This window comes from Equus quagga, chromosome 11, assembly GCF_021613505.1.
Source record: "Equus quagga isolate Etosha38 chromosome 11, UCLA_HA_Equagga_1.0, whole genome shotgun sequence".
Taxonomy (NCBI): Eukaryota; Metazoa; Chordata; class Mammalia; order Perissodactyla; family Equidae; genus Equus; species Equus quagga.
This window is the reverse complement of record NC_060277.1, coordinates 108,978,781-108,994,173: the sequence shown is the minus strand read 5'-3', so window position 1 is coordinate 108,994,173 and position 15,393 is coordinate 108,978,781. Positions and strand designations below refer to the sequence as shown.

The following is a 15,393-nucleotide window of genomic DNA, read 5'->3' as shown; positions in this document are numbered from 1 at the left end:
GGGGTTGAGGAAGGCTGGGTCTGGTATGAGCCCTCCCAGACCCACCACAGCAGCCCCACCCTCCAGCCCAGGGTGGAAGGATAAGCATAAACTGAAAAGAAAAATTTCCCTAAAGCAAAAAACTTCTCTCTCTCTTTTTAGAGCATTTGGTTTAGGAAACTTATCATTGTAAATTATCTCTCCGTCCCTTTGAGATGTACATAAATACCTTTTTAAAGGCTGAATAAGGTTCCTGGCAGTTTCACAACCCAGGGACATTTTCTTAAGGGTGTGGGAGCCATCTCTTTGAAATGCAGGCATCAGGGAAGACGCCTCCTAGCTCTGTGGCAATCAGTGAACACTGATGACCACCCCAACTAGCAGGCGGAATGAGGATGGACTAGGGTGACAAACAGTGCTGTGGAGCCCTCTTGCTGGAGGACAGGTGTGCAGCGGGGTATGTGTGCTGCCTGCCTGGGGCGAGCTTTCTGTCTGTGCAGTGTCTTCAGCAGACTGCTTGTGACGTGCACGTGGGTCTGTTTAATGCACATTCAGGAACAGAACTGTTTCCTTTTTCTACCTTTGTGCATGGGATTCTCTGGGTTGGCAGAGGTCTTATCTGTATTTCCCCAACAAGGGCCACAGCCGTGGCTCTGCCCGGGAGCCCCGCTTACCGTGGGAGGCGGGGAGCCTCTTCCGATGAGTGGCACGTTCTCGTAGCGTGGGTTCCCACCAAACAGCACCGCCTGGTTCCTAGGGGTGGAGAGGGAGCTCATGAGGGGAAAGCAAGGGGTGGGAGCGGTGTGCAGATTCCTACAGGAGGGTACCAGGGGGGTGTGCATATGGGAGTGGGCGTGGAAACAGACCATGGACAGAGTGGAGGGAGTGTGGGCAGGAAGAGAGGGGAAGGAGCTCTCCAGGAGGCCCAGGGAGAAGCAGCAGATGGGGTGACAGGGGCCGGGAGCAGTGTGGCCTGGAGAAATGCAGCTCTCAGCCCTAGGATCCCCCATGGGCTTGAGGCAAAGGGCATCTGCAGTGGGCTCTTCCTCCAGGACACATGGGTGTGCCGGGGTGACCAGATGCACCAGGCATCCCACGGCTGCCGGGGCGCCCAGGCTGGCCTCTGATGCCTTCATCCCCACCCGGCTCTCTGGACCCAAGCATGTTATCCACAGATCCAGCCCGGATATGTGGGGGAGGTGCAAGGGGAGGCCCGGGGGGGCCCGGCCGTACATGTACTCTGAGACGGGGGCATTGGAGATGGTCTGGGCGGGGGGCTGCAGGCTGGTCTGGCTGCCCAGGCCGCTGCTGTAGCTGCAGAAGCTGCGAAGCTGCCCCCGAGGAGGGTTGTGGGCGGCGATGCGGCGGGCCTGGGGGTTGAAGGGGTCATCATCATCGATGTCATCGTAGTCTCTGTCCCTAGAACATGTAGGATACAGCCAGCCATGAGGTGCAACGGAGACTCCGAGGTAGTGGGCTCCTGGCCTGCTTCCCAATCTTTCCTCCCAGGACTCTCTCTCTGGCCACAAGTGTCTCCTTGAGGTTCTTCTAAAAGTGGTCCTCAGCCCTGCCTCACACAGATCACTCTGCCCAGTTCCCAACTTCACGTCCACCTCCTCCAGGCAGCCTACCATGCTGACCGCGTGCACACTGGCCCTCCCTACCCTGCTTCCTCTTGTCTGATTTACTCTCAAGGTGCTGAAACACCATCTTGTCTCTGTCCCTCTACCTGAGACTGCACCTTCCCTGACAACAACGCTACAATCCATCCTTCCTGGCATTCCAGGACACCCCTCCCAGCACCGGAAGCTCTCCTCGTCATCTCACACCACAAAGTCCTGTGGAGAAAGAGAGGACAAGCAAGGGATGCCAGGATGTGGCATCAGGGCTGTCACCATCCTCAGCCCCGCTCTTGCCCTGGGCCCCCCCAAAGCTCTTGTTGGGGTCCTGACTGTCTGGACTCTCAGTGAAGCTTCTGAAGAAATCCAGCCAGCCAGCTGGGGCTGAATGCCTGGGCCCCCTGCTGCCCTTGTCCATTCCAGGTTATCAGCTCTCGGCTCAGTCACAGAGCAGAGCCCTCTACGTGCTCCCCCAGGCAGCTCCCCCGCCCACCAGGCAGCCCACCTGGTGGTAAGGTGCTTCCAGGCCCGCGGCCCCGCGCAGATCACAGTGGAGAAGGCCAGGGCGGCCAGGAGGGAGAAGAGGCCGAGATAGAGCAAGCCCTCGATGCCGTCATAGCAGATGCCAGCGAGGGAGTCCAGGTAGTCCTGGAGGAGGAGGGACGCACAGCTGGGGAGGAGTGGGGACACAGCCTGGGGTCTGAGCTTGTCTCTAGAAGGCCCTCCCCCAGCCTGGACCTGGGATCTCCTTTCCTTCCTCATCCTGAGCACCTTGTACAGCCATTAAAGGTCCACGCTCCAGGGCCCAACACAATGGGGCATTTGGGTTCACTCTACAAGCATTTGCTAAACATCTTCTGTATGTCAGGCACAGGAGGGTCGGTCCTGAATAAGACAGACAAGGCTGCGGGGCCGGGGAGCCAGAAGACGGGGGGCATTTAATCTGAGGCCAGGATGGCAAGAAGGAGCAGAGTGCGCCTTGAGCAGGTGAGGCAAAGGGGACAAATTGGCTTGTTCGGGCAAGAGGAAAAAGGCCAGCAGGAGACAGGGTTGGGTGGTGCCAGGTCACGCTGGGCCTTGCAGGGCAGGTGAGGAGTTTGTGTTTCATCATAAGGTGACAGGAAGCCATTGGAGGGTCTGGGGACAGAAGGGATGTGATCCAATGAGTTTTTTAAAAAGACTGCTCTGCCTGCTTATACGAAACGTCACGGGTGGTAAGGGGGCGAGAGAAAGGGAAGGTGAGGAGGCACGGCTGTCACCAGGGGAGCAGGATGGTGCTTGGACCATGGCGGAAGCTGTGGAGGGAGAGAGAAGAGGATGGATGCAGGATACGTCTGCGAGTATAGTTGCCAAGGCTTGCTGAGGGATTGGATGTGGAGGGGGAGAGCGAGGACACAAGGGCGAGTCCCATGTTCTCAGCTCTGAAGTCAGATTGCCAGGGTCCAAACCCAAGCCCTTGACTGGCCAGCTCTGGAATCTTCAGTAAGCTACTTTATAGCTACATGGATCGATACATATACACATCTATCTATCTATCTATATTTATCCACACGCATATACAGTTTCCTCATCTACAAGATCTCCCACGAAATAACATGTATTTCATAGTATAGTGTGAAGACTAAATGACATACGGGGTATAACGTGCACAGATCAAGGCTGAGCACAGATCCCAGGACTCACTCAACGGCAGCCATGACCATTATCAGGACCATTCGCTCTAAACCACATGGGATGTGAAGCTGTCCACACACTGGCTTACTGCTTTGGGGGAGGGGAGCTCACATACTCCCAGTGTGTTCCCTGCATTAGGGTCTGATGGTTCAAATTCCTGGAGACATGACCCTGGCAATGAGATTGGGATGTGTACATGCAACCTGGGGAGACGGAGGGGTTGACCAGATGGCCAGGAGTCGGAACAATGGGGAACAGCCTCCTCATCTAGCTCAGGGTCCCCCAGTGTTCTAGAGGCAACCTGGTCCCATCCTCCCACCCCTGCCCCTGGGATCTTTCACTGAGTCTCCCCATCTCAGCTACTGGAGAGAATCAAGGAGCCAGGTACCTCTCCCACCTTCCCCTGTCCAGCTTCTGCCCCGTTCCCCCGGCCTGAAGGGGCTCGAGGCAGTCACTCTCCTGGCCTCTACTGGCTTCTCTCTGGGACAACGTGGCCACTGGGGTTCCCCCAACCCCCGATCGCCCCCAGGGCCACCCCAGCACCTTGTGCAGCCCTCGGCAATCCAACATGGCCGTCAGCTGGTGAAGGCTGGACTCTGATGAGTTCAGCAGGAGCTGGATTCCGAGCAGATCTTTCTGGAAGCAGGAAGAAAGAAACAGGCAAACATGTGGACAGACAGAGAGGCACAGAATGAGTGGAGGGGGGAGGGCTTGTGGACAAAGCCACAAACAGTGGCTTTTGCAAAGAGGCCTGGCGGGCGGGGGTGGGGGAAAGCTCTGCACAGCCTGGCTGTCCGAAGCTCTGGCCCTGGGGCGCCCCCTCTTCTAGCACAGACACTGTGGCAGACAGCCTTACCTCTGCCGTGGGGAAGAGAGGCACCGCAAACTGCAGCAGTCCCACGACCTGGATCTGCATGGTGGTCAGCGAGCGCTGGAAGATGGTCAGGGCCTGGGCCAGGAGAGACCGCAGCCCTGCTGCGAGGGTCCATTTCCCAGGAGCCCCCACAGCCCCGAGGGCCTGTTCCCCTGCAGCCCCTCCCCTTGGCTGTGGCTGCGGTCACACCCGTTATCATGGCCCTTCCTGCTTGCAGGAAGTCTTCCCTCATCCCTCAGGCTTCTCGAGAGTCCTCTTGCTTCTTGCTACTCAGTGTGGTCCTCAGACCAGCAGCATTGGCCTTGCCTGGGAGCTTGTGAGAAATGCAGAATCTTGGGCCCCACCCCAGACCTCCTGCGCAGCATCTGCATGTTAACCAGCTCCCTGGGGGACAGGCATACATGTTGGTGTGTGAGAAACACTGATCTAGAAGATGCTAAGAGCACTGGCCCTTCAGAGGACCACAGAGAAGCAAAGAGCACCCAGCCACCTTCAGCTTACTGGTCAGTGCTGGGGCTTGGGGTCAGAGGGAGCGAGCTGACCCAGGGGTCTGGGGGCAGGGTGAAGGCTGGGCTGGCTGGGCCGTACCTGCTGGAAGGGGCTGCTTAGGCTCTGACTGCAATACAGGTAGTAACGGGTCACCTCTGCAAGGCAAAGACACTGGCATCAGGCAGGAGCTCACAAGTGACCAGGACGTGATCCATCCTCAGGGGCCAAGCCAGTCCCCAACCTCCCAAAGGAACTGGCTTCTAAGAAATGGCCCAGAGGTCCCACTGGACCTGAAGTGTAGGTGTGGGTGTGAGAAGTGCTGGGGAGGGATTGGATGACTCTGGGGCTGAAAGAGGTTAAGCAGAGGCACAGACTGGCTGTCCGCGGGCTTGGCCTGAGCAGCCAGAGCGGCTCTGACAGCAGAGGCCGGAGAGCTCATTACCTGTGCGGATCTGACCCTCCGTGATGTTCAGGATGAAGGTGTCAGGAGCCACGCAGAAGTCACTGGTGGCCTGAACCAGGGAAAGAGGAGAGGGGTGGAGGGAAGTCACGATACCAGGGCCCTGGGAGGAGCCAGACGCCCTCGACCCCAGCCACTTGGACCCCTTAGCTCAGTCCCGGGTGGGCAAGAAGAGTCAGGAGCCAGCCTCCCTGGATTCGAGTCCTGGCTCTGCAACTTTGGCCAAGTGACTCATCGTCTGTGTGTCAGTTGCCTCTGCTATAACATGGGGAGAAACACGCTATCCATCTTATGAATTTATCGATGTACAGCACTCAGAAAGGCGATGGGCAAAGAGCAGGCACCAGGTCCTATTTCTCATCTCTGAATGCCTCTTCTGGGACGACCTCCGGGCCGGGAGCCTGGGCCAGGGGGAGCCGCAGGGCGTGGCTCGCAGACGGATGCACACCATGGCCTCCTCTGCTCACCTCTACTTGATTTTACTTGCTATTTGTCTTGCTGTTATCACGTCCCACACGCTCTGAGGGTGTAACTCTATGAAGCCTCCCCCAGACTCTCTTTCTAAAGAATTATGTTGGCGCTGAATCCATCTTTGAGCCTTTGGGTGCAGGTCCTGCTCACGATGAGATGGGGGACCAGGAAGAGCAGGGGGCTGGGAGTAGAGGACCCAGGCCCGGGGCTCTGCCACTGACCAGCTGGGGGACCTGGACCCTGCAGCATGGCCTGGTTGGGTGACCACCAAGGGCCCACGGGGCTGAGTGGGAGCAGGTCCAGGCCCTGGAAGAGACGGCAGCCAGGATGCCATGCTCAGAGCCAGGCCCTCCCCAGATCCGGCGGGCGGGTGCAGTGGGACGCTGGGTAAGGGGGGGCCTCCACCTTTCAGAGCAATCGGGGTAAGCTCTGGTCCTCTGGCCCACTCCTCGGGGCTGCCCCTGCTCCAGTGCACGCTCCCGAGCAGAGGACCCCTCCCCATGGCCCTGAACTGCCAGGGCCCTGTTCTCCTTCAGGAGTGGGTGCCTCAGGGGTCCCCAGCGGAACTTCACTCACTCATTCATTGAGTTGATAAATATTTACTGAGCACTTACGAGGTGCCATGCACTGTTCTAGGCACAGGATATAGTGGCAAGCTGTGCTGTGGCACTTATGGTCTAGAAAACATGCGTGTGTACACGTGGGGGACTGGGGAATAAAATGCCCCTCTAGATACAGAGCTACCACAGAGCCGTTTCCACACAGGCACACGCTCATACATACACACACACTCACACGACCACGTGCTCAGGACCCTGGGAGAATTGCTCTGTACACAGACCACTAACACACATCATCAGCCAGACTGGTCTATTGCTATAAATCAGAGCCACGACACCAGGGGGCCTGGGGGTACGATCACCTCCCTCACTGGAGTGGCAGGGTGGGGAGGCCAGGCCCTGGTGGGGGATGGGGAGGCCTGCGGGAAAATAAAGAGCGAGGCCGCCATCTTGGTCTGGGTCACCCCCAGAAGTTTGGGATCCAAAGAGGGTCAGGAGGCCCCCATCATAGGCCCCACCAGGGATGTGGCCTCCCACCCTCTCCTTCCCCCTCAGGCCAGCCCTGCTCTTCAGTTCCTGCACTGAGGATTCAACTTTCTTCTCAATGAAGACTAGGGCCTGTATGTGCACGTGCGCCCCCGTGTGCATGACATGCAACGGGGGTGAGGATGAGGGGGAGGGAGGGGACACTGAGCACAGCTGGGGCAGGTGGAGAAGCCGCCCAGAGCCCAGACCACTGAGAGCAGAGGTGATGGTCCCTCACCTAATGATAATAAATGTGGGGTACAACAATGATGGCTACTGTTTATGCAACATTTACCATAGGCCTCCCACAGATTAACCAACTCACCTCATCCCACCAACAACCCAGTGAGGGAGGGCTATTATTCTCCCCATTGTACACACGAGGAAACTGAGGCCTGCAGAACCTCAGTAACTTTCCCAGGGGTCCACTCCTGGGCAAGGGAGCGGGTGGGGGCGTGGAAAGTGGCCCCAGACAAGAGGTTCAGAGGCCACGCTCCTGCTCCCCTACCCAACTCAGTGAGGTGGGCCTGCCATCCCTCGGTGGCTGGACTCGCAGGGAGCCCTCAGCTCTGCTCCGTCTATGGTGCTCTGTGGCCACAGCACTGGATAACCCTTCCCTCCCCGCTCTCCCAAACCTACTGTCGCCTCCTTCTTGGGCGTCTTCTCTCCCCTCTGCCCTGAACCCCTCGCCCTCTGCCTTACGCTCCTGACCACTGGTGGTGTGTGGGGGGCGGTCAAGCAGGGAGGCAGCGGCCGGGGTCACAGGAGGCTCAGAGCGGGGCCCACAGCCCAGAGCTCAGCTCCCCACATTCCCATTCGGAGCAGATTCTCAGGGGCAGGGCTCCTTCCTCATGGAGGTCCTTTTAGGGGGACAGGGGAGGTGGGGGGAGGGCCTGCAGGGTCAGTCCTCTGGCCCCACAGCTCTCAAAAAAAACAAAAAAAATCAGGCCTCGGAGAGCAGGGCAGCGAGGCCACACAGAAGCTGCCCACAATAGCCTTCGCCGGCACCTCTCTCCCCTCCCGGCTCCTCCTCACTCCGCTTCCTATTAAAATGCAGCAGCGTCTCTGGCCCCATCAAAGGCCCCTTCACACTCTGGCTCTCACACAAGGGCCTGACTGAGCAGAGCAGGGAATGGCCTTTCTCTGCAGCTCCCTCGCATTCCAGGGCACCCAGCTGGGAGACTAAAGCGCCTCCGGTTTCCTTGAACAGAGGCCTGGGGAGAGGGAGAGGCCCCCACTGGGAAGGAGCTGTCTCCCAAAGGGCTGCTCCCGGTGGCAAGCTGGAAGCCTCCCCTGCTTCCAGAAGGCAGAGGCCGCCTGGGGCAGGCCGGCCAGGAGAGCTCGCCATGTGCGAGTTTCTATGTGCTTTCACTTGTCCCCAGAGGAGGGGCTGTCAGCCAGACAGCTGTGCGTGCTGCTCCGGCCAGCAGCCACTCCCCTGGACTATGTACAGCACTCCGGGCTCCTGATGACATCAGGATGCTTTGGAGCATGACCTGGGCCCTCCGACCCTCCCCTTCTGTGTTTCTGGAGGGGCCCCAGGCTCATACTTGTCCAGTTCTCTCTCCTGCCCAAATTGGACACTGCATGGTACAAGGGGAGGAAAGAAAAGAGGAGATGCCCACCTCCTCTCCCTTCCGGAGGGGCCCTGCCAAAAGCTGCTACGATCCAAGCAGCACCAGGGGCCAATCATTCTGTGGGCATCATGGAAGCAAACTGCCCAAGGCCAGAGCTACAGGCCGCCAGCCCCCAAGGCGCCGGGCAAGGCATGAGTTTGGGTAGAGGGCTTCCAGTACGAGCCTCATTCTTCTATCCCCAGGTAGCGAGGACAGCACAGATGCAGGTCACAAAGTTAGTCTGTGTGCTTGAATCAGCTCGGGGTTCCTTGCAATCCCTCGTAAATCCTGTCCCCTCTACGACATACACACACACACAGAACATGCACCTCCACCGTATTGACTCACATGGGGCTGCAATGATGTGCCTACACGTCTTTCTCCAGCAGGCTGTGGCTGCGTCAGGAGCAAACATCATGTCCCCCTGGTTTTTGCATCCTAGGCACCGGGCACCATTGTTAAGTGCCAGAGTCAAACGTCAGCTGAATGAATGAATGACTTGTGCACACAGTTTAACTTGAGTGTTAGGTCTATTAAAGAGAAAACTCCTTCAGAGGAAGCTCCCCTGACCTTGTACTTTTTTGCTTTTGTTTTTTTTTTTAAACATTTGGAGGCACCACATCCAGAAACATACACCATTGTGTTTAGACTGTGTGTGAGTCCAAGGACAATGGGACGGAAGGCAAGCTAAAGGCCACATTCCACATTGCCAGTGCCCTGGGAAGCTGGCCAAGGAGGCTGCTTCTGAAGCTGGAGGGCTCCTCCAGCCTGAGGTCCAGACCCTGCCCATCCCCCCCAGATCTGGTCAGTTCTTCACACCCAAAGAGAAGTCACTTGGTCATCTGTGCACGTCCTTACAAGCAGGGGCTGGGGATGGGTGGGGAAAGGGATTGGGCATCAGGCGTCCTATCTTGGCTCTGTCCCTAAATACCTTGTGATCATGGGCAACTATCTCTGGGCCCGTGTCCCCATCTGCAGGGCGAGGGGGCTGGTACAGATAACCCAAGCCCCTTCAGTGCTGAGATTCTGGGATCAGATCAGGAACCGAGACCGGAAGCTGGTCCTGCCCTGGGGACTCTGGATAGCACACATCAGCCTACCAGCAGACAGTTGGTCCTGGTCAGTGCCCCCACTACCCCTACACTGCCCCCCCCCAACTCACCACTGCTGTAGCGGTGTCAGCAGCCAGGGACGTCCAGCTGAGGAGCAGGGCCAGCACCCCACAGCACAGCATCCTAGGAGAGAGGCAGCCACCAGTGGGATCCAGGCAAAGGCTGGCAGGCAGGGGATGCTGTGATGGCTGGCACCCCACCAACCTTTAGCGCCCTTCCTCTCAGCCTCCTGCAGTGGCCCGAAGGCAGCCTCAGTCCCTGCCCTGACATCGGCCATTCTGACTGCTGGGAGAAGGGTGGAACCCACTGCCTAGAGCCAGGTCCTGGGCTGTGAGGGCGCCGGCTAAGGAGGAGGTGCTGGTTAGAATGCAAGAGGCCATAACGCTCGGCCGCATTTCTTCAGCTGCTCAACAGTCGGGCCCAGGAGGGAGGGGACACCTAGAGCAAAGCCCTGTCCTTGCTTGGTGTCCAGATGGCAAGTTGGTGGTTGCTGTACCCCCTTAGCCGGGTGCTGAAGAGGGGGTGGAAGGCGGCTTCAGGCTGTTGATCCCACCACATCCTCCAAGCCTGACCGGGCCCTCGTCTCTCTCTGCCGGTGGCACTGTCACCCAACATGCTTGCCCAGTTCTTTGTCCCAGGCCCCTAAGCAGGGCTACTCACAAGGCCAGGAGACACCTGGAGCGCTTGGCCAGCCCCAGGCAGGCGATGAAGCAGAGGACCAGGTCCAGGATGAAGAGGAGGAGGTAGGAGAGCCACCTGGAAGGAGGGGAAGGACGGTCAGGGGGAGCAGGGCAGAACTCCCCATCTGGGGTCTACCCGGGGGTCTGAACAGCGACCCCCAGGCTCTCTAGACCCTTCGTTACAGCAAACTGCCCAGAGCCAGCAGCTAAGCAGACTAGATGCGGGTGCAACCCTGCCCTGGACAGGAAGAACCCAGTGTGCACGGGTGCACAGGCTCTTCAGGGGCCCGGGGGCTGCACCCTTTTTCATCCTGGACAAAGGAGTCAGCTCCCGGGCTCCTGGCTGGGTGTCTAAACCAGTGCCGTCTGCTAGAACTTTCTGCAGTGATGGGAACATTCTATCTCTGCGCTCTCCACTCCATCTGTCACTTCCTATGTGGCGACAAAGAACTTGAAATGTGGCCTGTGCAAATGAGGCAATGGCTTTCTAACTTTATTTAATTTGGATTAGTCTAAATTTCAGTAGCCACATGTGGCTAATGGCTACACAGTGGACGCAGCAGGTCTGTGTTCTCTCTCTGCAGCCTTCTCCCACGGGCATCTCTTTAAACCCTGGTTCCCACTGCTTCTAGAACTCTCACACAGCCTCAGAGCAGGCAAACCCTGACATTTATAGCCACAGATCTAAGAGAGCCCCTAGGACGCCCACTGCTTTGATGAACGGTCGGCCTGGCCCCCTGCCCCCGGCCTCCTCTGGCCCTCCTGGCTGTCTGGAACCCCCCACTGTGGACGTCTAGGTTCGTTTCCACCAACTTTTGTGCCAGGCGCTGAGCTTAGGGCGAAGGATGTGCAGGAGTGGGCTCGGTCCCCAGACCATCAGGAGCTGGAGGTGGGGCAGGGACCCCCAGGTCAGGACATCCTGGGGCACCTCCAGGCCTCCTGGACCCTCACTCCTCTGGCATCTTTGTCCCCCCGGCCTGAGCGGATGGGGAAAGGTTGTCACACACCAGCTGGAGACCTTGGCTGGTTGCTTCACCCCTCTGAGCCTCAGTTTCCAAACCTGTAAAGGAAGCCGGAACCCTCCTCGCACAGGGCAGGCTGAGGATTAAGTGCCCGCCAAATGCAAAGGGTCCCAGGCGAGGCAGGGAGGGATTCCCAAGACCCCACTTTCCTCCGTCTCCAAAGCACCAACTCAAGAACCCGGAGCGCCTGAAGCCCAGGGCGCGGAGAAGATCCCAAGCAGAGTGCCCTCGTGCCTCCCCTTCCAAACAGGACCCCAAGGCGGTCCTCACAACTCAGTGCCAGCCTCACCTGGCAGCCGCCCCACTTGCCCTGCGCTGGGGGACGGGTCTAGCAGCGGGGGCTGGTGGACAGAGGAGGCCGGGCGCAGGGAGGAGGGCCTTCTCCTAGTCCCCAAAGAGGATAGTCTTATAATCATTATTTCTTTCGTAAGAAAGAATGTAAGAGCCAAATAAATTCGTTGACTTCCTCCCCTCCAGCAATGGTTTTCTGCTTCACTGACACCATAAGGAGGGTAAGTTCGAGTTTTGAGGGTGGGAGGGGTGTGGGGTGGGGCTGGAAGAAAGTGACACAGAGGCTCCAAGGGGGAGGGAGCACGCTGGAGGCCCCCTGGCAGCCAAGTGAGGTTCTTTCCGCCTTTGTGAATGGAGGTTTAATGCCCCAAAAGGGGCCTTACTAAACCCTCAGACTCCCTGCATTGGGTGGGGGCCGGCTGCCCTGGGGGGTCCGAGGAATGGAGCTGGGGGCTCTGGGAAAGTGCAGAGCCTGCCCGCCATTAGGATGAGGCCAGCAAGGAGCCAGTTTTCTTAGAATCAGAGTCAGAGCTGGAAGGAAGCCTAGGGACCATCGAGTATTAGGATCCATTCTACAGACTGGAAAACCAAGGCCCGTGGGAAGAAAGCCTGGCCCACGAACTCCAGGTTCTCCCCCATCTTTGACCCTTCCTACAAGAGACAAAGCCAGCCACCAGGCACCTCTCAGAATCCCGGTTTCCTGTTTCAAGCCTAAAGGTTCTTGTTACCTCGCTCCCCTCCTCTCTACACGTTGGCAGGAAATCAAGTTACGATTGCTTCTCACTCACTCCCCAGATGGTGTTCCAATGGGCTGCTCTGTATCCACGCCTCATGTTGTAAGGGGTTCCTGGAAACAGCTCTGTGAGGCAGATGTGTTTTCCCGGAGGACCCCGGCCATGACCCGGCGATGGATTTCTAACCAAGAACTTGGCTCTCGCAAGAGCCTCTCCGGGCCTTCCTCCCACCCATAGCTCCTCCCATATCTGCCTCCACTGAAGTGCTCAGTGACATCGCTGACAAGCTTCTCAACGAGGGTAGTTGTCTGGCTTTTTATTGCCTCCAGTACTTAGCTAGGCCTTGTATAAAAATGCTGAAAAATATTTCTTCTTGCTTAGTTGGGTGGCTATGCTCTAGAGCTATCCAGAAAGCAAAGATGGGGAGGCTGTCCAGAGCAGACCAAGGCCGGTTGGCTCAATGACAAAGGCTTGTCGTAGGGCAGCTCAGGGGAGACGGAGCGAACACCACCCGAAGAGGAGGGGAAGGGACAGAACATCACAATCCTCAGGAGCCACAGGTGCCATCCCTGGACTAGACCTTTTCTGCCTCGACCTGAACAAGGGGTGGGAGTTGGGGATGGGGGTCCTAAACGACCCCCTCAATCACGCACACTGAAATAGCTGCTGCAGTTGTCACCACCGTTCCCCCACTTTAATGAAACCACCTTAAAAATAAGCCCTCCTGATATATACATTCTGACATTTCATCATCATCGTTATCAAAATGCCCACATTAGGCCCTTAAGTGTGGCCCACAGTAGGCCCATTAGGCCCAATACAATCCTACGCTAGGTCTGCTCAGTGATAATGGCAGGGTCAAAATGGACCCCCACTTTCTACCTCCTCTGACCACCCCATGGCAAAAAGATTTCAAAGGCTCAGGCAATGAGTGCCCTCACGTCACAGGACTAATCGATGTCACTGGCTTGGGTCACAGGTCACGGCCAGTCCTTAGAGCTGGCAATTTCTTTCTGTCACTTGGGAGAAAGGCACTTTTGCAAGTGAGCATCCATCTGGTGGGAAGTTGACCAAGGTCCCTTTCAATCCAGAGCATCTGTGATATCCTGGCAATGCAGGGGCCGGACGGGCTGGGAAGGGGAGGGACCTCATGAGCCTCCCCTCGTCAGGGCCCTGCCATCTCCTACCCCAAGGAAGGGGAGAGCCAAGGATGGGGAAGTCTCTGGCCAGAGGCCACCAGGAGCATTTTCTCTAGACTCAGTATTAGTTCATTTTCTCATAAAGAGGAAATGAATCCATAAAACCAGAGTAGATTGCGCAATAGTGGCTAAAGGCTCTGACCTTTGCCAATGGCTTGAAGAGGAAGCAACAAATTGGGGGGCAGGAGGGTCCAAAGAGCTGATACCTGTGCTTCAGGACGCATGTGTCCACCCCACCCTAGTGCCTCCTCCGTGCTGGGTGCTGGGCCCTGGGTGCACAATGACACACACTTCATGAGTTCCTATCGCCCTTCAGCTGGGAGGTACCCAAAGCCGCGGCTGCTGCCTCCCTCCTTGGCTCAACCCAGAGTGACCTTCACTAGACCTTGAACATGGAGGGAGGACAGTCAGTCCCTGGTCAGCTGACCTGTGTCCAGAGCCTTCACCTGGGATGGGGTTTGGGGAATGGGGAGGCAGGAGAAAGTGAAGCTGGGTACCTGAGGGTTACTGTAAATATTCAACAAGAACATAGTTACCCTTGACCTTGTTCCCAACACAGACACAAATGAAAAGAAGTTAAATCTTATTAATTTGCTGTTTTCTTGTTTAACCTGAGGGGTGACTCAAGGGCCACAAGGATTTATGAGCTTGTTTTGTAGAAGAAAAAGGATGCCTTCAAGGAAGTTATGATCGCCAGAGAACCAGCCCCCAGCTGCCATTGATGCCCAGAAGTCTGAATGCCCAAGGACTTATCTGGAGTGAAAGAAACACAGACTTCCTCTTTGTTTCTCCAAAACTCCTCCTCCCAAGCCCCTTAGCTCTGTAAAGACCCACTGCTTTCTTCTTTGTTAAGGCGGATTTGAGAGAACCTATCCTTCCGCCTTCTCATCTTGGCCAGTTCGAATAAACCTTTCTCCATCTCCAAGCACCATGTCTCAGAGATGGGCTTACTGTGCCGGGGCACAGTAACTTGAATTTGAGATTAAGAGGTCTGGTATCAGAAGTAAACAGGACTCCAGAGGTTAGATGACATTAGCATGAGTTTGCATATCTGACTAGGGCCAAGGTGGGGCAGTACCCCATGGCCCCCATCATTCCAGCTCGACATAAGTGAGGCTGGGGGCATCTCTGGGCTTGCTAAGAAGTTGCCATCAGGGGAGGCTCTGTGCAAAGAAGCCACTGTCTCCCCTCTCTCCTGCACCCTGTGGCCCATAACCCCTGGCAAGCGAGGAACCCATAAACACTTGTACTTCACCAAGCACCAGTCACGGAGAATACTGGTCCCGGAGAAGGCCCATGCTGTGTGCTGGGAGGCCAGGTCCAGCCTCCGGTGCTGGGATGTTGGCACATCACTGCCCCTCTCTGGGCCTCGTGCCTGCCTGTATAAGGAGGCTGTTCTGTGTGCCCCCCACTCAGCCCCTACAAGCTCTCATGTTCTCTAATTTCAGTTAATGGCTTATTAAGACCTCGGTGGCACTTCCCCACCCGGACCCTAAGACGCAGGCTTGGATGAAGAAGCTGGTGCAGCCCCAGCGCCTCTCCCTCTGCCCTCACGGCCCTCACCTGTAGTACTCCACGTAGCCAGTCTGGTCGGACAGCTTGGTCAGCTCGGCCGTGACCTCTCCCCACTCGGGCAACCCTGAGAGCTGGCCGAGGATGTTGCCCGCCATCTGCTGCATGAACTTCAGTGTCTGGATGTAATCGCCCCGGGCGGCAAAGATCTCACTGAGCCGGGCCAGGTGCTGCTCTAGTTCCACCTTCATCTTCTGGGTGGTTCCCGACACCTGGGGAGGAGAGTTGTGAGTCTGGCCCTCAGCTGGGAGGAAGGCAGCGAGGTAAATCCCCTGACTCTGACTCTGGAGGGCAAGGTCTGCAAGGAGCAGAAGACGGCTGCTTGGGGGGCCGGGCCGGTGGTGTAGCAGTTAAGTTTGTGCACTCCGCTTCGGTGGCGTGGGGTTCACCGGTTCGGATCCCGGGTGTGGACCTATGCACCACTTATCAAGCCATGCTGTGGTAGGCATCCCACATATAAAATAGAGGAAGATGGGCACGGATGTTAGGTCAGGACCAATCTTCACCAAAAAAGAG

The 15,393-nt window shown here is 57.2% G+C and overlaps 1 protein-coding gene across 1 annotated transcript in view; it reads right to left on the bottom strand.

The window, feature by feature from the left end:
* TTYH2 (tweety family member 2) overlaps positions 1–15,393 on the bottom strand; it is a 40,511-nt gene that overhangs the window by 5,709 nt on the left and 19,409 nt on the right. Inside the window, exons 4-13 of the mRNA XM_046674271.1 lie at positions 14,869–15,089; positions 10,040–10,135; positions 9,430–9,502; positions 5,078–5,147; positions 4,735–4,790; positions 4,129–4,221; positions 3,816–3,908; positions 2,104–2,246; positions 1,213–1,398; positions 654–732 (exon numbers count right to left, since the gene is read on the bottom strand). Of these exons, the coding sequence (XP_046530227.1) occupies positions 654–732; positions 1,213–1,398; positions 2,104–2,246; positions 3,816–3,908; positions 4,129–4,221; positions 4,735–4,790; positions 5,078–5,147; positions 9,430–9,502; positions 10,040–10,135; positions 14,869–15,089 (1,110 nt within the window). The remainder of the gene's footprint in view (positions 1–653; positions 733–1,212; positions 1,399–2,103; positions 2,247–3,815; positions 3,909–4,128; positions 4,222–4,734; positions 4,791–5,077; positions 5,148–9,429; positions 9,503–10,039; positions 10,136–14,868; positions 15,090–15,393) is intronic.